Below are 20,763 nucleotides of genomic sequence, written 5' to 3' on the forward strand. Positions count from 1 at the left end.
GCCAGGGATCAAACCTGCATCCTCATGGATGCTTGTTGGGTTCGATAACCACTGAACCATGACAGGAACTCCATCTTTCAAACTTTACAACACAAATAAGAAGTAAATTTTACATCACAGCCAACACATACACACAACGGAAATGTTAATTACACAAATGAATACTAAATGCTTGTGATGAATTCATTTCTTTTTCTAAAATTTATTCACAGCTTATTAAAGAATTGCAACCCGTAGTTTGACAAACACTGCTCTAAAGTATGTGTTTTCTCTCCCTCTTTTTTTTTTTTTGGCATGTGGAATTTTCCAGTCCAGAGATCAGACATACACCATAGCAGCGACTTGAGCCACTGCAGTGATGCTGGATCCTTAATCCATTGTGCCACAGGGGAAACTCCAAGTGTTTCTCTTTTTTTTTTAATTTTTTTTTAATTTATTTGTCTTTAGGGCTGTATCCACAGCATATGGAAGTTCCTAGGCTAGGAGTCGAACTGGAGCTACAGCTGCCAGCCTACGCCACAGCCTCGGCAGTGAGAGCCGAGCCATGTCTGCAACATACCTACACCACAGCTTATGGCAACACTGTATCCTTAACCCACTGAGTAAGGCCAGAAATCAAACCTAAGTCCTCATGGATACTAGTCGGGTTCGGGTTCGTTTTTGCCAAGCCATGATGGGATCTCCAAGCCAATTGTTGTTAAGCTTATATGAGAATAGAGATTTCCATTCTCATAGGACTAAAATCATTTATGAAATCTCTGATCAGTTTTGTACATACATTGTTTCTTAAAATGATCCAGTCTTGTTATCATTCGAAGAACTGGCCAAGAGACAGACTTTCCCACCTCCAAGGGCTGGAACCTAGCATTTATATACAAGCTTTCTTCCTTTAACTTTTATTCCCTTTACTTACCTGTTCAGGTAGATGCGATACACTATCTCTTTGAAGGGACCAGAAATAAAACTTTTGGCTTGTGGTACTATTCTTCATTCAGTATTAATTCAATCAGGATCTAAAAGATGGCTTCTGGGTCTCAGTAAGAGTAATTATGTTAAAATCAAGGAAATATTGTAATTATTTGTATATAATTCTTGGTTTAAGTGCTTCTCAGACTCTAAGAATTTCTTCACATATCAGAGCTCATTACCTTCATCAGAGTAATATTTGGTTAATAATGCAAGTACATTGATTTTACTCGAAATAAACAGTTTGGTAATTGTATACAGGGAAGTTGCCCTATGAGATATAATATTGTATACTCTCTGAAGGGTTTTCAACTCTTAACACCGTGCCAAGTCACAAAATAAGTACGCTGAATATTTGTTCAGAGAGTAACATTGGACAGTGTTCTTTGCATATCAATCTCAGGATGTTTTATCATAACTGTAGTCTTTGATTATACAACTTGATTTCTTAAGATATTAGCCTCTGCTAATTTTTTCAGTTGAAAATTAAAAGTACATAATTTTATTTATTTATTTATTTATTTATTTATTTTTTTTTTTCCTCGTCTTTTTTTTTTGTCTTTTGTCTTTTTGCTATTTCTTGGGCTGCTCCCGCGGCATATGGAGGTTCCCAGGCTAGGGGTCCAATCGGAGCTGTAGCCACCGGCCTACGCCAGAGCCACAGCAATGTGGGATCTGAGCTGCGTCTGAAACCTACACCACCACAGCTCACAGCAACGCCAGACCCTTAACCCACTGAGCAAGGCCAGGGATGGAACCCACAACCTCATGGTTCCTAGTCGAATTCATTAACCACTGAGCCACAATGGGAACTCCTTTTTTTTTTTTTTTGTCTTTTTGTTGTTGTTGTTGCTATTTCTTGGGCTGCTCCCGCGGCATATGGAGGTTCCCAGGCTAGGGGTTGAATCAGAGCTGTAGCCACCGGCCTACGCCAGAGCCACAGCAACGCGGGATCCGAGCTGCGTCTGCAACCTACACCACAGCTCACGGCAACGCCAGATCGTTAACCCACTGAGCAAGGGCAGGGATCGAACCCGCCACCTCATGGTTCCTAGTTGGATTCGTTAACCACTGCGCCACGATGGGAACTCCAAAAGTACATAATTTTAATGGAATTATTAATATCACTATTTTTCACTTTTCACTGAGACAATTTTTTTTAAATTTCAGCTTCTCCCATGGTACAAGTTGATGAGAAGGGTGAGAAAGTACGACCAAGTCATAAACGTTGTATTGTGATTCTTAGAGAGATTCCTGAAACAACACCAATAGAGGTAAATCATAAGCATTGTTAAAGCTCTGTGTTTTGTAACCATTTAAATTGGAGAAGATAAACAGGCAAAGTTTTAAGTCACTGCCCTCATTCATATCAATTACTTAGAATAAGATAAACACTAATTTTTAAATTCTGAAATATTGGAAGAATGGCGCATAGGATGAGAAAAGATAGAATTCTGTTCCCTAGAAGGGTGGACTGAGTATTGCATTGATACTAATTCTCAGTTTACTGATTTGACTGAATGGCAATAATATATACATAGGCCCTTTTGTAGCTTGAGAATTAAACTGAAAGAATTAACATAAGAATGAAGGAAAATATGAATAAAGATTAATGAGTCGGGACCAATCCTACTGGTTAGCAGAATATAAAACAAAGCTGCAGTCATGAAGATGGTATGGTACAGATACAAGAATAATATAATATTTTAATGAAACAATAAACCCAGGAAGACATCCTTTTATATGTTATGAGATTTTTTTGTTTGTTTTTTGTTGTTGTTGGTTGGTTTGCCTTTTAGGGCCGTACCCGCAGCATATGAAAGTTCCTAGGCTAGGGGTCGAATTGGAGCTGTAGCTCTCAACCTAATTCCAAACCACAACAATGCCAGATGCAAGCTGAGTCTGCAGCCCACATCACAGCTCATGGCAATGCTAAATCCTTAACCCACTGAGTGGGGCCAGGGATCAAACCTGAGTCCTCGTGGATACTAGTAGAGTTCATTACTGCTGAACCACAAGGGGAGCTCGTAATATTTTTTTAATTAGATCCTACTAAGTATTGTGCAGTGTACTTTCCGTTAAAGGCTAAAATTTTATTGTTTCTATTTTACAGGTAAAGTGATTGAGCCTTAGGATGGTTAAAGACATGAAATGTTTTAAGTGACAGAGTCTGGATTTGAACTTGCTCTTTCTGATTCCAGAGCCCATGTTTCTTAGGCCACAGAGCTTCACACTAAGTTGTCATGTTAAGGCATAGTAAATTAGAAATGGGGAGGACTAATCAGTAACTGATAGGGTAATTGATTAGCCTTTTTTTTGTCTTTTTTTTTTTTTTTTTGCTATTTCTTGGGCCGCTCCTGCGGCATATGCAGGTTCCCAGGCTAGGGGTCTAATCGGAGCTGTAGCCCCCAGTCTACGCCAGAGCCACAGCAATGCAGGATCCGAGCCGCGTCTGCAACCTACACCACAGCTCACGGCAATGCCGGATCGTTAACCCACTGAGCAAGGGCAGGGACCGAACCCGCAACCTCATGGTTCCTAGTCAGATTCTTTAACCACTGCGCCACAACGGGAACTCCTGATTAGCCATTTTTAAAAGACGTTTTAGATCTTTGTTACCTGATGTATTTGACACATTTGTAGTTAATCTTTTTGCCTAGAGTCATCCAGTGTTAAATTTCCAGAATGACAATTTCATAAACTTAGAAACAGTGAGAGAAATTAGAAAAGAAACTGTCACTGAATAGATCTTGGATTTTAAATTATGAACTATGTTCAGAAGTATCAAATTGAAAGGAAAATTGTAGAATGAGAATATTTGCAATATTAAGAAGCAATATAGGAGTTCCTGCTGTGGCACAGCAGGTTAAGGATCCAGCATTGCTGCAGCTGTGGCACAAGGCACAGCTGTGGACCAGATTTGATGCCTGGCCCGGGAGCTTCCACAGTGTAGATAGAGTAAATGAGCCTGTACTTTAGAGCCAGAATGCCTGGATTTGAATTCCAGCATTTTTTCTTACTAGCTCTATGATCTTGGATAAGTTACTTAACCTCTTTTGCCTCGGGTTTCTTATCTATTACATGGGGTAATAGTCATAAGTAAATGAGAGTTCCCGTCGTGGTGCAGTGGTTAACGAATCCGACTAGGAACCATGAGGTTGCGGGTTCGATCCCTGGCCTTGCTCAGTGGGTTAAGGATCTGGCGTGAGCTGTGGTGTAGGTTGCACACGCGGCTTGGATCTGGCTTTGCTGTGGCTCTAGCATAGGCCAGTGGCTACAGCTCCGATTGGACCCCTAGCCTGGGAACCTCCATGTGGCATAGGAGCAGCCCTAGAAAAGGCAAAAAAAGACAAAAAAAAGTAATAAGTAATTAATACAATTGTGAGAATTGAATTAGTATATGAAAAGCTTTGAGCTGCACCTGGTACATAAAACACTCAAAGGTTTGCCATTCTTTCTTGCTTTTTTGCTTTTTAGGGCCCACCTGAGGCATATGGAAGTTCCTAGGCTAGGGGTCAACTCAAAGCTGTAGCTGCTAGCCCACAGCTTAGGGCAACACTGGATCCCCCCACACTAAGCAGGCCAGGGATTGATCAAACCCACATCCTAATGGATGCTAGTCAGATTCATTTCTGCTGTGCCACAGTAGGAACTCCTTGCCATTCTTTTTTATGGCCAAACCCATGGCATATGGAAGTTCCCAGGCTAGGAGTCAATTGGAGCTGCACCTACCGGCCACAGCCACAGCAACGCTGGATCCTTAACCCACTGAGCTAAACCAGAGATCGAACCTGCATCCTTATGAATATTAGTTGGATTCTTAACCCACTGAGCTGCAACGGGAACTCCTAAGATTTGCTATTCTTAATCATTTCTGTAGTTATTGTAATTCATTATTCTGAATACATAAAGAGCTCATTCTAATAAAAAACAGTAGATAAAAGGAGCAAGGCAGCAAATTACTGTTAATTAGAAAAAAGTGAAAGAAATGCAGATGACCAAAGTAGCCAGAGAGGGAGTTCCTGTCGTGGCACAGTAGAAATGAGTCCGACTGGGAAACATAAAGGTTGCAGGTTCGATCCCTGGCCTTGCTCAGTGGGTTAAGAATCTGGCGTTGCCGTGGGCTGTATGGTAGGTCGCAGACGCAGCTCAGATCTGATGTTTCTGTGGCTGTGGTGTAGGCTGGCAATTAGACCCCTAGCCTGGGGACCTGCATATACTGCAATTGTGGCCCTTAGAAAGCAAAAAAAAAAAAACAAAGTAGCCATAGAAAGTCGATCCAGACAGTAATCCCTTGAAATTCAAATTAGATTGAGGAAAGTTAGATGGTGACCTGAAGGATTCCTGTCAAGTGGAATAAATTTTATTACTTTAGATCCAGACTTCTCTTTTGATATTTGGAAAAGTAAATCAATGAACAGGGAGTTCCCATCTTGGCGCAGCAGAAATGAATACGACTAGGAACCATGAGGTTGCGGGTTCAATCCCTGGCCTCACTCAGTGGGTTAAGAATCTGGCGTTTCCATGAGCGGTGGTGTAGGTTGAAGATGCGGCTCAGATCCTGCATTGCTGTTGCTCTGGCATAGGCTGGCAACTGCAGCTCCAGTTAGACCCCTAGGCTGGGAACCTCCATATGCCTCCGGTGCAGCCCTAAAAAGACAAAAAGACAAAAAATAATAATGACAGAACTATTCCTAAAGAATGATAAAGGATGAAAATATGGATTTTATTAAGATTTAACTAAATTATTCAGTTCATTATACATTATAAAGGAAATAGAAATGTTTGGAGAATATCTGTGAATTTATTTCAAGTAATAGTTGATACAAGAAAATTTCTTTACAAGTAGAAACATTTTTTTAATTCAGTATTTTAGAAATTGGAGTCAGAATACAGGTTAGACTTCACTGCTGTGATGTTGATTGTTCAATCAGCTTAATAATTGGTGAATTTTGATATCTATGGTACTGTTTAACCTAATCAGGTTTTAGGGGCCGCTGTTTGGGAATTATTATATACTGCTAAATTTGTCCTTGAGCTCAAATAGTTATTAATACAAATGTAATTTGGAGATCATACAAGTCTGGGTTTCAGATCCACTTTGTTATAATGTGGGTAGTTTAAATAATCTGAGCCACCATTTTCTCATCTGTGAAGTGGAGATTATAAAACCGTCAACACTGGGTGGTTCTCCATCTAAATCAGTGTCTCACCCTGGGTCGTGTTTCAGTAGAGGTTGTTTCATTTTTTGTAACTTTTTAGGGATATTTAAAGTTCACTTCTAGTTGTTTTCTTTTTTTATATTCAAGCTGTTAACAATTACACTGTTCTGTTTTGATAATCATTTTCTAAATCCATGTATTTGTGGTAATTTCAGTTTTCAGTTAATTTTGAAAGCAGGGATAGCTTTGTGTGCAGTGACTATTGTAGACAAATGGGGGGATGCCCTCATTATTGATATATTGTCATTTTTTATTTTATTTTTTGTCTTTTTGCCTTTTCTGGGGCCTCTCCCACGGCATATGGAGGTTCCTAGTCTAGGGGTCTAATTGGAGCTGTAGCCACCAGCCTACACCAGAGCCACAGCAACATGGAATCCAAGCTGTGTCTGCGACCTACACCACAGCTCACAGCAACACCGGATCCTTAACCCACTGAACGAGGCCAGGGATTGAACCCGCAACCTCATGGTTCCTGGTCAGATTTGTTAACCACTGTGCCACGACAGGAACTACCTGATATATTTTTAGAGTTAACAAAAGTTTTTCTTTTTTAGGAAGTAAAAGCTTTGTTTAAAAATGAAAACTGTCCCAAGGTGATAAGCTGCGAGTTTGCACACAATAGCAACTGGTATATCACTTTCCAGTCAGACACAGACGCACAGCAGGTGAGAAGAAAACTTTTCTTCTGATTGTAAGTCCTAATGGTAAAAGAAGTAGTGGTATACTTTAATTCAGGAAACCAAGTGCTTATAGTAATGTAAATACTGTGGAGAGCCTTGTTCACCTTTTTGGTTTTGCATATTAATTGGTTTCCATTTTGATGATCTCCCTAAAGTTTTGTTTCAATTTAAGAAGAGTTTGTTTCCTATCAATAAAAACACACAATTTAAAATTAACATGGGGATTAGAAACTGCTCTTTAGTAGTATTTCTAGTACATAGTAGGTCTACAATAAATGCATAATTTCCATACTGATTCTGGGAATTTGGATATAAATTATATTCTTATTTATTATCATGTTCTACCTAAAAATAAGAGAAGAAATACTCCTTTGAAACAAAAATTTATGAGGTAGTATTCTATTTATTTATTTTTTTTGTCTTTTCTAGGGCCACACCCCCAGCATATGGAGGTTCCCAGGCTAGGGGTCTAATCAGACCTGTAGCTGCCGGCCTACACCGCAGCTCACGGCAACGCCAGATCCTTAACCCACTGAGCAAGGCCAGGGATCAAACCCTCAACCTCATGGTTCCTAGTCGGATTCATTTCTGCTGTGCCACAACGGGAACTCCTGAACCCATTTTTAAATCGATAGGTAGTAATTTGGGTTGGGTCTGTTTAGAATTTTGTGTGTTTTATCTGTAGTAATCCATAGTGGTTAATATACAATAAATGTGAACTATACCTGAGATCTTAAGTTTTTACTTTTTTATTCTCTATCACCTGCATGATAGGATCACCTTTAGAATTTTTTATTGTTTAACAGTTTAGAGATAATTGCTAATACCATATTCTCTTGATAGAATAATGGTGGCTTTAATGAAATGTTTGAATGCTAATGAATGTTCCTTTCTGCTTTGCTAACAGGCTTTTAAATACTTGAGAGAAGAAGTTAAAACATTTCAGGGCAAGCCAATTATGGTAAGAAACACTTGTAAGTAGGCCAGCATGAAACAAGGAAGTTTTTGTTGTCTGTCTTAACAAAGATGAATAACATTTTATAAAACCCATAATGATTTTTTTTTTTTGCTGCTTCTTTGGGCCGCTCCCGCGGCATATGGAGGTTCCCAGGCTAGGGGTCGAATCGGCCTATGCCAGAGCCACAGCAATGCAGGATCCAAGCTGCGTTTGCAACCTACACCACAGCTCACGGCAACGCCGGATCGTTAACCCACTGAGCAAGGCCAGGGACCGAACCCGCAACCTCATGGTTCCTAGTCGGATTCGTTAACCACTGTGCCACAACGGGAACTCCCCCATAATGATTTTAAAGAAATTTCCGGCTCATATAAAATGCTACTTCAGGAAATCAGTTAATAGAACATCAAAATATTTTCTGGGAGTTCCCATCATGGATCAGTGGTAACAAACTCGACACATATCCATGAGGATGCAGGTTCAGTCTTTGGCCTTGATCAGTGGGTTAAGGATCTGGCGTTGCCTGGAACTGTGGTGTAGGTTGCAGACGCAGCTCTGGTTCGACCCCTAGCCTGAGAACTTCCATAAGCCGCACCTGCAGTCCTAAAAAGAAGAAAAAAAGTTTCTAAACAGCAATCCTTCCAGAGGCATAACTTCTGACAGTATGAAGTTTTTTAGTTAGATGCTGTTTAACAACATGTAAAATAATCATAGGTCTCAAAAGAAGCAGGGATGATTTTTAGTAACAGTAGTGGGAAGCAGTCTCAATATTTTCAAACTCATTTGAAACTGTATCACCACATTAGTATTCAGCCATTTGGGAACCTGAAAATTGTCATTGGTGACACTTGCTCATTGTCTTTACATGTCTAATGTAGATCCCATGAAATCTGCCTTCAAATTTTCTTTTTTATTTTTTTGTAAAGTATTGTTGATTTACGATGTTACGCCAGTTTTTCTGTACAGCAAAGTGATTGAGTCATTCATACATACATGTTCCCTTTCTTATATTGTCTTCCGTCATGGTCTGTCTTGAGAGACTGTGCTATACGGTAGGACCTCATTGCTTATCCATTCTAAATGCAATAGTTTGCATCTACTAGCCCCAGACTAACTCCCAGTCCATCCCACTCCCTCCCCAGTACCCCTTTGGCAACCAACAAGTCTGTTTTCTACATCTGTGAGTCTGTTTCTGTTTTGTAGATTGGTTCATTTGTGCCATATTTTAGATTCCATATATAAGTGATATTGTACAATACTTGTCTTTCTCTTTCTGACTTACTATGAGAATCTCTAGTGGCATCCATGTTGCTGCAAATGGCATTGTGTCATTCTTTTTGATGGCTGAGTAGTGTTCCATTGTATACATGTACCACATCTTAATCTATTCATCCTTTGACGGATGTTTAGGTTGTTTCCATGTCTTGGCTATTGTGAATAGTACTGCTAGGAACATAAAGGGGCGTGTATCTTTTCGAGTTGTAATTTTGTCCAGATATATGCCCAGGAGTGGGATTGCTGTATCATATGGTAGTTCTATACTCAATTTTCTAAGGAACCTCCATACTGTTCTCCATAGTGTTTGTACTAATTTACATTCCCACAACATTGTGCAAGGGTTCCCTTTCTCTACACCCTCCCCAGTGTTTGTAATTTGTAGACTTGTTAATGATGGCCATTCCGACTGGTGTCAGGTAGTACCTCATTGCAGTTTTTGTTTTTGTTTTTGCTTTTTAGGGATGCATGTGCAGCGTATGGAAGTTCCTAGGCTATGGGTCAAATCAGAGTTGCAGCTGCTGGCCTACACCACAGGCACAGCAATGCCAGATCCGAGCTGCATCTGCGACCTACACCACAGATCACGGCAATGCCAGATCCTTAACCCACTGAGCAAGGCCAGGGATCAAACCTGAAACCTCATGGTTCCTGGTCAGATTCGGTAACCACTGCGCCACATGGGAACTCCAGTAATGCTGAATTCTTAACCCACTGAGTGAGGCCAGGGATCCAGCCTTGTGGATACCAGTTGGGTTTGTTACTGCTTGCCGCAATAGGACCTCTGTTGGATTTTTCTTATTTTTGTAAAATGAGTATTTATGTCTGATTTTAGTTTTCACTTCTCATTTAGGGATTGGAATCTGTTCTCCTGTTTAGTCTAGCTAAAGGTTTGCTCATTTCCTAATCTTTTCAGAAAACCAATTTTTAGTTTCATTGATTTTTCTCTGTTTCTCTATCTCCATTCTAATCCTCATTTCCTCCTTTTGCTTGCTAGCTTTGGTCTTAGCTTGCTCCTTTTCAGTTTTTTAGGTGGTAAGTTTGGTTATTGGTTTTAATTATTTGTTTATTGCTTTTTAGGGCTGTGCCCGAGGCATATGGTGGTTCCCAGGCTAGGGATCAAATTGCTGCCGTAGCTGCTGGCCTACACCACAGCCACAGCAATGCTATATCCTAGCTGCATCTGTAGCCTACACCACAGCCACAGCAATGCTATATCCTAGCTGCATCTGCAGCCTACACCACAGCTCACTGCAACACGGGATCCTTAACACACTGAGCAAGGCCAGGGATTGAACCCACAACCTCATCGTTCTTAGTTGGATTCTTTAACCACTGAGCCATGATGGGAACTCCTGTATCTTTTTTTTTAAAACCTCTTTGTTCAGTGTATATTTGGTAAAGTTTCCCAGGAGTGGGGTTTATAAAAATAATGGTAACTGCATATATGGTCTTATGGAAGATATGCTAAATTTCCCTTTATAAGAGTTGTGCTATTTTGACTGCTCATCATCAGTTTATCACAGTGCCTATTTCTGCCACAACCTTATTAATAGAATATGTTATCAAGTTTTTAGACTTTGCCAGTTTATCCATTTTAATTGCATTTCTCACATGAGCAAGGTTTAACAGCTTTTCATATGCTTAAGAGCCTTTTGCCTTTCTCTTTTCTGTGAACTTTATTTCTCTAATGCATTTTATAACATTCTAAAGATTGTTAGGCTGTTTCATCTCTTTTTAGAATTTGTATATTAGGAATATTATCCCCCTTGTTTGTGATAAGCTGCAATTTGTTTTAATATTTTGATTTGTGGTTTTACCTCGTTTATTAATTGTATTTGTCATATAAAAGTTTCTAAAATTATGGCCATCAATGATTTCATTTTCTTGTGCTCTACCTATTCTCCAGTACATGGAAATAACGTCATGTAAAATATTTTCAAAAAGTTATATGTATTTGTGAAAATATACACTTAAATCTTTTGTGATTATAATGTGTTCTTTTTGCTTCTAGGCAAGGATAAAAGCCATTAATACTTTTTTTGCTAAAAATGGTTATCGCTTAATGGATTCTACTATGTATAGTCAGCCCATTCAAACTCAAGCACAGTATGCCTCACCAGTCTTTATGCAGCCTGTATATAATCCTCACCAACAGTACTCTGTTTATAGTATTGTGCCTCAGTCTTGGTCTCCAAATCCTGCACCTTACTTTGAAACACCACTGGTAAGTGAGATCCTTAGAAATAAAATTTTATTGTTGAAGCTGAAATTTGAATTTTGAAGTAATTGGCTAGAGTTAGAATTCATGTTTTATTTTGTGTTGGTATTAGTTTCTGACTTTTAAATAAATAGTAGTGAGGATATCTAATCCCCAGTATTGTGTATATACATATGACTTAGAATTGAGCTGTTGGTTCCTATCATTTTATTCTTTAGCTATTGCTAGATAAAATAAGAGCCTGGGTAAATTCTAAATGATTTAAAATGCTTTTAGCTTTGTGAAACTTCCAGAGAGAAATATTCTTTTTCTTTTCTTTTCTTTTTTCTTTTTTTTTTTTTTTTTTTTTGTCTTCGTAGAGCTACACTTACGGCATATGGAGGGGTTCCCAGGCTGGGGGTCGAATCACTGCTACAACTGCTGGCCTACACCACAGCCACAGCACCGCCAAATCCTTAACCCATGTCCTCATGGATACTAGTTGGGTTTGTTAAGTGCTGAGCCACGACAGGAACTCTGAGAAATATTCTTTATTAGGTATTGAACCAGTGGTTCCTTGTTCTGTAAGGCAAGTGATAGCTTGAAAAAAGTATTGCAGATGTTTTAAAATTATTTTTGGCTTATAAGAGAAACTGATGCTAGGTTAGTTCATCAGAAGTTTCTTATGACCTTCACACAAGAACACAAGTTTGGCTTTACTATGAATAGTTTTAAACATTAAAAATTTCTTTTAGGCTCCTTTTCCCAATGGTAGTTTTCTGAATGGCTTTAATTCACCGGGATCTTATAAAACAAGTGCTGCTGCTGCTGTGAACATGGGTCGACCATTCCAAAAAAATCGGTAAGATAAAAATGGTAGCTGGAATTTATTGTACACAATTCTTCATAGTTCTTAAAATAGTTACTGTGTTAATAGCAATGCTTATTTGCTGACCCAGTAAAAAAAGGTTTTTTTTCCGCAAAAAAGTATGTGAACAATTTAACTTAGAATTAATAAAACATACATTTACCTCAGAGTTGATAATGGTTATAAAAGGAACTTGAGACTTGAGATTATACATAATACATATGACCTTTTTTAATAATAAAGAGAATCTAAAAATACATTTTATGGTAACAACATAAAATCTGGTGCCTAAGTGCCATTTATTGTGTTAAATAGGTAATGTTTTGGAGAATGAGCTTTTTTGCGGATAAAAATGTTAAGTGATTTAAATAATAAATGCTGGGAGAGTTCTTGTGTGGCACAATGGGATCAGTGGCTTCTTGAGAGTACTGGGACACCGCTTGGATCCCCATCCCAGCACAGTGGGTTAAGGATCCCTTGTTGCCGTAGGTGCTGCATAGATCACAGTTGAGGCCCGGGTCTGATCCCTGGCCTGGGAACTCCGTGTGTCACAGAGCGGCAGTACATACATACATACAGGGAATGTGAGTTATGTAGGGTTTTTAAGGATTGGCCTGAAATGATTTCCACTAACTATAGTGTACAGGAGACAATAGTTAATGTTTGTTGAGCATTTAATGTCTAAAGCTGTTTTAAAGCCTTTACTTGTTTTATCATAGTTCATTTCCATAACCCTGTAAAATAAACAGTTATTGGAGTTCACATTGTTGCTCAGCCGGTTGGGAACCCAACTAGTATTATCCATGAGGATGTGGGTTCAATCCCTGGTCTCAATCAGTGGGTTAAGGACCTGGCATTGAGCTGTGGCGTAGGTCACAGACGCAGCCTAGATCCCGCATTGCTGTGGCTATGGCATGGGCTGGCAGCTGCAGCTCCAATTGGACCTCTAACTCCAGGAACTTCCTTATGCCCAAGGTACAGCCCTAAAAAGAAAATAAATAAACATTGCCGTGAACCGTGGTATAGGTTGCAGACGCAGCTCGGATTTGGCGTTCCTATGGTTGTGGTATAGGCCAGCAGCTACAGCTCTGATTAGACCCCTAGCTTGGAATCCTCCATATGCCACAGGTGTGGCCCTAAAAAGCAAAAAAAAAAAAAAAAAAGTACAAAATAAAAAAAAAATACAGTTATTATGTCTCTTTAAAGCAGAAGAAATTGAGACATAAAATGTTAACTGTCATGTCTACAAGCATGTAGCTCGTAGCTTGCAAAGCCAAGATTTGAGTCCAGGCCATCTGATTCCAAAGGCTGCTCTTAAAACAACATTCTATGAGTTCCCATCGTGTCTCAGCGGAAATGAATCTGACTAGTATCCATGAGGTTTGATCCCTGGCCCTGCTCAGTGGGTTAAGGATCCAGCATTCCTGAGAGCTGTGGTGTAGGTTGAAGATACGGCTCAGATCCCATGTGGCCTTGGCTATGGTGTAGGCCAGAGGCTACAGCTCTGATTCTACCCCTAGCCGAGGGTGTGGCCCTAAAAAAGACAAAAAAACGAAACAAAACATAAAGTTCTGAATAAATTATTGAGAACTCTGGAAACTTTGCTGTTATATAAGAGATTAATTTGTCTCTTAAGTATCATACATTCTTTACCTAAATATTAACTTAAAACCTCAGTAATTTGGTATATAATGACTTTTGACATTAACCAGAGAGCTCATGTAGTAGTTGAGATTTACTTAGTAATTTCATATCTGTTATTTCTTTATTTTGTGAACCTCATGGGTGGCTTCTGTTTTTGTTGTTTTGTTTTAAATTGTTTCTATTCATTCTCCTAGTTGGTTCTTTTTGGCAAGGAGATCACGTGGGGAATGTTTTTCCAAGATGACTTCTGGGAACGCAGTTCTTTCATGTAAAGTTTTCCTAAAACAAGCTTCACTGGAAAAAGAAGCCTCTCTGTGTTAAAAAATATTCTCCTCAGTGGATTCTGGAAGCATTCGCATATCTACTACCCTCTGATAGTCACAAATGTTATACTCACTTTAACTGACACAGGTGGTTAAAGTATTTGAAGATCATTTTTAAGTGTTTGAAAATTTTTACTACACATACACATTTTTACTGCTTTGTGAAGTTCTGAGCAAGAATTCTTTACATTTTAAGAATGATGGATTTTTTACTTGTACTCTTGTAGATGACTCTTAGTTTGGTAATACAGTAACAGCAGGAAAATTCCAAGTATTTCTAATTGCTAGTACATATGAGTAGAAGTACATTGAGTCTTAATACATGTACTGTCCTCTAACTTTCCTATTAGTCAAAAAGATTATTTCGTTTCCATGTGCTCATAGAGATAGTGATGTTTAAATATGGAAAGATCTTTGTTACAATGTAGTTATAACTCATTTTACAGATGCAAAAAGTGAAAATTAAAGAGAAATACCTTGCTAGGGTTTGCATGGCTTTTTATTATCAGCTGACTTGAGACTAAAACATTTTCTTCTACCATAACTAGTAAGTTTCTTCTTAGAAGAATTCAGTTAGTACACATAACAATTTGCAACTTCCCTTATGAGGAGGGAAGTAGCCTTGTTTAAAAATATATTAGGACCCCCCCCCAAAAAAAATTAGGGGAGTTCCCGTCGTGGCGCAGTGGTTAACAAATCCGACTAGGAACCATGAGGTTGCGGGTTTGGTCCTGGCCCTTGCTAAGTGGGTTAACGATCTGGCGTTGCCGCGAGCTGTGGTGTAGGTTGCAGACGCGGCTCGGATCCAGCGTTGCTGTGGCTCTGGCGTAGGCTGGTGGCTGCAGCTCCAATTCAATCCCTAGGCTGGGAACCTGCATATGCCGCAGGAGCGGCCCAAGAAATAGCAAAAAAAAGACCCCCCCAAAAAATAAATAAATAAAAATAAAAATATATTAGGATGTAGTAGCCTTGTTTAAAAAAAAATTTTTTTTTCGCCTTTCTTCGAAGGGTGAATTTTGTTTTAAACAGTGAGGTGAAATAGCTATCTCAGTTATAAGATAGACTAAAAGTTTGGTTTTTTTTTTTCTTTTTAGGGCTGCACCCATGGCATTTGGAAATTCCCAGTCTAGGGGTCAAATTGGAGCTGTAGCTGCCCGCCTATACCACAGCCACAGCAATGCAAGGTCCAGGCCATGTCTGCAACCTACACCACAGCTCACGGCAACACCGGATTCTTAACCCACTGAGTGAGGCCAGGGATCTAACCCACACCCTCATGGATACTAGTTGGCTTTGTTTCCACTGTGTCACAACGGGAACTCTAAAAGTAATTTTGAATAACAACAAAAAGTATTGATGTTTGTAGGTGCTTGACTTAAAAATGCATTAAATGGGCTTTTGATGTGCCTTTATTGTCACTTGTTTTTGTTTGCTGTGCTTTCTTGATGAAAGGGGTCGAATTACAATAAGAAAACCAAGAATGACAGTTGTTACTCTTGCTTATAAGAATATGTATCTACGGAGTTCCTGTCCTGGCACAGTGGAAACAAAACACAGTGGTTAACGAATCCGACCAGGAACCATGAGGTTGTGGGTTTGATCCCTGGCCTCGATCAGTGGGTTAAGGATCTTGCATTGCCATGAGCTGTGGTGTAGGTTGCAGACGCGGCTCGGATCCATCGTTGCTGTGGCTCTGGCGTAGGCTGGTGGCTGCAGTTCCAATTAGACCCCTAGCCTGGCAACCTCCATATCCGCGGGTGCGGCCCTAAAAAGACAAAAGACCAAAAAAAAAAAAAAAAGAAAGAAAAGAATATGTATCTAAGGTTTTGAAGATAGAAGAAAGATATATAATGTAGTTTTGTATGTTATTTACTTGATTACTGTTAGAAGAGCAGGTAGGAAATCAGACTGTCAGGTGCTCAAAGCCCACAGCAGCCCCTGGGTTTGTGATTCAGACTTAGAAGAGCTCTGAGTTATTGTCAGAGGGAACAGCACTAGAGCAGGTTCGCACTAGAGCTCACCTGGTGCTCCATGATGCTCATTCCAGCCTCAGAGTTTGGGATGGAGGAACCTAAGGACGTGACTATAAAGAGGGATAAGTTACAAGCCACCTCTGATTCTTTAGTATAAATCTCCTTACTTGATAGAGGGGACTTAATTCTACATTCACAACTGTGGGTCTCTTCTAGACTGACAGTGTTTTTCCAGAACCACTCGTGAACAATTTTTTCCATATATTTGACCAATACAGGTTGTTAATTTTTAGTCACAGAAATAATGCATGAGTACTTTTAAAAATGCAGGAGTTCCTGTCATGGCACAGCGGAAAAGAATCGGACTAGGAACCATGAGGTTGTGGGTTTTGATCCCTGGCCTTGCTCAGTGGGTTAAGGATTCCACATTGCTGTGGCTGTGGTGTAGGCTGGCAGCTGTAGCTCCGATTTGACCCCTAACCTGGAAACCTCCATAACCCTTGGGTGTGGCCTTACAAAGCAAACAAAATTTTTTAAAAATGCAGATACTGCAGATGAATTAAAGAGTCTTTTGGCCACCAACCCAAATCCTTGTTTCCTTCTTTTTTTCTAAGAAGTGGCCATTGCCAGACCTTTATTCTTTTGTCTTTTGTTTGTTTGTCTTTTTATTTTTTTGTCTTTTTAGGCCCACACCTGCAGCATATGGAGGTTCTTAGCTAGGGGTTGAATCAGAGCTGTAGCTGCTGGCCCACACTACAGCCACAGCAACTCAGGATCCGAGCTGTGTCTGCGACCTACACCACAGCTCATGGCTGGATCCTTAACCCACTGAGCAAGGCCAGGGATCAAACCTGTGTCCTCTATGGATACTAGTCAGGTTTGTTAACTACTGAGCCGCAGCGGGAAATCCCAGACCTTTATTCTTACTTATTTATTTTTAAGTTACCAATATCTTTTTTTTAGGGCCAAACCCACAGAATATGGAAGTTCCTAGGCTAAGGGTCATATCAGAGCTGAAGCCGCTGGCCTACACCACAGCCACAGCAACAAAGGATCTGAGCCATGTCTGTGACCTACACCGAAGCTCATGGCAATGCCAGATCCTTAACCCACTGGGCGAGGTCAGGGATCGCACCTGCGTTCTCAAGGATACTAGTCGGGTTTGTTAACCTCTGAGCCACAATGGGAACTCCTAGACCTTTATTCTTAAAATTTGTTTAAGTTACCAGTAAAGGAACAGTTTATTAACCTTATAACAGCCCAGTGATGATCACTAGACCTACTTAGAGAGAATAGGACTAACTTTCAGAAGTCTGGGCAATTTTCTACTTTTCATACTTTATCTTTCTGTTACTTTTATTTCTTCCTTTCAGTCTTTTGTCACTTCTTACTTTCATCACCCTTTTTTCTTTTGCCTGGGCTGAGATTGTTAAGTCCCTCTCAGTGAAGGGTAAGATTATGAGATCTGAGGGCTGTTTAAACCTAATTACTTGTCCATTAGGTATATTGAAATGCAGTGAGAAAATTTTGGTGTGTGTTAATTTTCCAAAAGGATACATAAACAGCATATCTACCTCATGAAGTCATTTTCAGATATGATGGATAATATAAATATTTTGAAAATTACTTTGTGTTGATTGACATACTGTAATTTTCATTGCTTTTCAGAGTATCTTGTAATATGTAAGTAATTATCTGGAAAAGTATATTTTTTGCAGAGGTGTTGTTTTGGTTTTTTTTTTTTTTCCTTTTTAGGGCTACACCTATGGCATATGGAAGTTCCCAGGCTAGGGGTCGAATCGGAGCCACAGCCACATCTATAGTAATGCCGTATCCGAGCTGCATCTGCAACCTACACTGAAGCTTCCTTCACCCACTGAGCAAGACCAGGGATCTAACCTGCATCTTCATGGAGACTAGTAAAGTTCTTAACCCACTGAGCCACAATGGAAACTCCCTGGAAAAGTTATCATACTTGAAACTTAGTTCAACTTTTTTTTTTTCTTTTTGGCTCTCCCTGTGACATGTGGAAGTTCCTGGGGCAGGGAATGAACCCACACCACAGTAGCAGCCTGGGCAACTGCAGTGACATGCTGGATTCTTAACTCGCTGAACCACCAGGGGACTCCAAAGTTTAGCTCAACTTTATAACTTGATTTTTATCTTTATTTTATTTTATTTGTGGCTTTTAAGGACCACACCTGCAGCATAAGGAAGTTCCCAGGCTAGGGGTCCACTCTGAACTGTAGCTGCCAGCATGTGCTATAGCCTACACTCACAGCAAAGCAGGATCCAAGCCATGTCTTCTACCTACACCACAGCTCATGACAGCGCTAGATCTTTAACCGGCTGAGCCACAGTGGGATTTCCCCAGAAACCAGTTCTTACTCCTGCCTTTGGGGGTCTTGTTGCCACACTGAAAATGCATGGCATAGACTCCATAAGCTTCCTGCCTGGCTGTTCTGGGGTTTTTTGTTTTTGTTGTTTTTTGTCTTTAGGGCTGCACCTGTGACATATGGATGTTCCCAGGTTAGGGGTCAAATTGGAGCTATAGCTACTGGCCTACACCACAGCCATAGCAATGCCAGATCCAAGCTGCATCTGAGACCTACACCACAGCTCATGGCAATGCTGGATCCTTAACCCACCTAGCAAGGTCAGGGATCAAACCCAGGTCCTCATGGATACTAGTTGGGTTCCTTACCACTCAGCCACATCAGGAATTCCCTGCCTGGCTGATTTAGATGTGTCAAAACTGCAGCTAATGTTAGAAAAATTAGGTAAAATCCTTAGTTATATCCTGAATATTGAAGTAAAGGTAGCTTTATCTTGAAGAACTTTGAATCTTTCCTGAAATCTCTTCAAACAGCTTTTCTTTTTTTTTTTTTTAAACGTAAAAGTTCTTTGCCTCTTAAAAATAGACAAAAAGAACTATGGAACATAAAAGGGTTTACATTTTTATAACATGACACTTCTATATCTAACTCAGTTTATAGAAAATCAGTACAGCAGAAGGCAGTTTTTTAATTTAGCCCATTAAGAGTTTGTACCATTAAGAGGAGAGATTTTCTATCTGTTTAAGGAATGAATTTTTCTTTCATGTATATGATCTTATATTTCTTATAGTGTGAAGCCTCATTTTAGGTCATCAGGTGGTTCAGAACATTCAACAGAGGGCTCTGTGTCATTGGGGGATGGACCATTGAACAGATCTGGTTCAAGGAACTTTCCAACTGAACGACATAACCCCACAGTAACAGGGCATCAGGAGCAAAGCTACCTTCCAAAGGAGACTCCCACTTTGCAGATGGAGCAGAATGGGGACTACGGAAGGGGCAGGTAAGGAAATGCAGTAATAAATATGGAAATAAGGTATAGGAAAAAAATCTTTGATCATAATATGAATATTGGAAGACCATGATGTAGTGATTTTTTTTTTTGCTTTAACTTAATTATTGGTATATTGTTATGCTAAATAAATGCTTTGTTCACATATTGTGGGTTTATCATAATTATTAAGAAATTTGGAGTGCCCATGTAGAAAATAGCTCTGACTCAGAGGTTTTAAAAAGTTATTCTGAAGTCCTTTACAGTTCACTAAGGAAAGATTGGCTTAGAAAGATAGAAGATCCAGTCTGCTTCATAGTTTTAATTCCTAACAATTTATAAACTATGGGAATGGGATTATATATTGCCTACCCTGCCTAAACACAACAGAAAAACCAAACCCAAATATGCCTCTGATGTGGAAGGAGCACTGCTAATAAAAATGGGCTCAACTTACTTGGTGGTGGTCATAGGTGAAGTTAGCACAGGATCCCTTCAGAAGAACGTACGTTAATCTTTTAATAATAAGGGAGATTTAGAAAGTAGAGATACTTAAAATAAAAGTTCACCCGACTTTGATAGAGCGTGTACATTGGAAGAAACTTAATGAGTTGTGTGTCTCTCCCCCCCCCCCACTCCCTGCCACTTCCCCACCCCACACCCCACCCCCTTTTGTCACTGTTAAAAGGAGAACTCTTTTCAGAGGTCGAAGACGACGGGAAGATGAAAGAATCCCAGTAAGTATTTTTGTTTAATCTTTAGTTTCTATTTTCTTTTGTGGTTTACTATGGCAGTGGCTTCTGTTGTATCTTTCAGCAGTTTTGATTATAATATTCAGCAAAGATAAATAGAGATTATTCTTGATGCTGAAATATCCACTATCACTACCACCCCTCACTCTTAAAGCACACATAGTTAGAGATTTGACCTATGTTACTCACTTTTCAAAAAAAATGACTTAAATATCTAGTCTATTCACAAGATTTAAAATAAAATATATGAAAATATTTCGTGGAAAGTTTATTGCCTTATTAATGGACACTTAAGTAGTTTCAATCTTGTGATCTTACAGTGCTGTTACAAACAGTACAATGATAACCTCATGCAACCACCATTTCTCATGTGTGCAGTAGTATCTGAAAGAGAATCCCTAAAGGTGGGATTTCTGAATTGCATTTCAGTAAGTTGATGCCTAATGGCTTCTATATAGGAGTTGTGCCAGTTTTCACTCATTGCAAAAAAATTCCTGCTTATCCATAGCCTTACAAAGTATGTGATTTTTTTTCCCAGCCTGATATATAATTCACTTTTATGCTCTGTTTGATAG

At 39.5% G+C, this 20,763-nt stretch overlaps 1 protein-coding gene across 6 annotated transcripts in view; it reads left to right on the forward strand.

The window, feature by feature from the left end:
- LARP4 (La ribonucleoprotein 4) overlaps positions 1–20,763 on the forward strand; it is a 68,354-nt gene that overhangs the window by 35,789 nt on the left and 11,802 nt on the right. For 4 of the 6 annotated variants that reach the window (XM_047786597.1, XM_047786598.1, XM_047786594.1 and 1 more), the window contains 7 exons: positions 2,137–2,240; positions 6,743–6,853; positions 7,776–7,829; positions 11,116–11,328; positions 12,057–12,163; positions 19,236–19,448; positions 20,125–20,173. In XM_047786597.1, the coding sequence (XP_047642553.1) occupies positions 2,137–2,240; positions 6,743–6,853; positions 7,776–7,829; positions 11,116–11,328; positions 12,057–12,163; positions 19,236–19,448; positions 20,125–20,173 (851 nt within the window). Of the gene's footprint in view, positions 1–2,136; positions 2,241–6,742; positions 6,854–7,775; positions 7,830–11,115; positions 11,329–12,056; positions 12,164–14,007; positions 14,515–19,235; positions 19,449–20,124; positions 20,174–20,763 lie in introns of those variants that run through there. The other 2 variants (XM_047786596.1, XM_047786599.1) reach the window with 2 other exon arrangements.

This window comes from Phacochoerus africanus, chromosome 7, assembly GCF_016906955.1.
Source record: "Phacochoerus africanus isolate WHEZ1 chromosome 7, ROS_Pafr_v1, whole genome shotgun sequence".
NCBI lineage: Eukaryota > Metazoa > Chordata > Mammalia > Artiodactyla > Suidae > Phacochoerus > Phacochoerus africanus.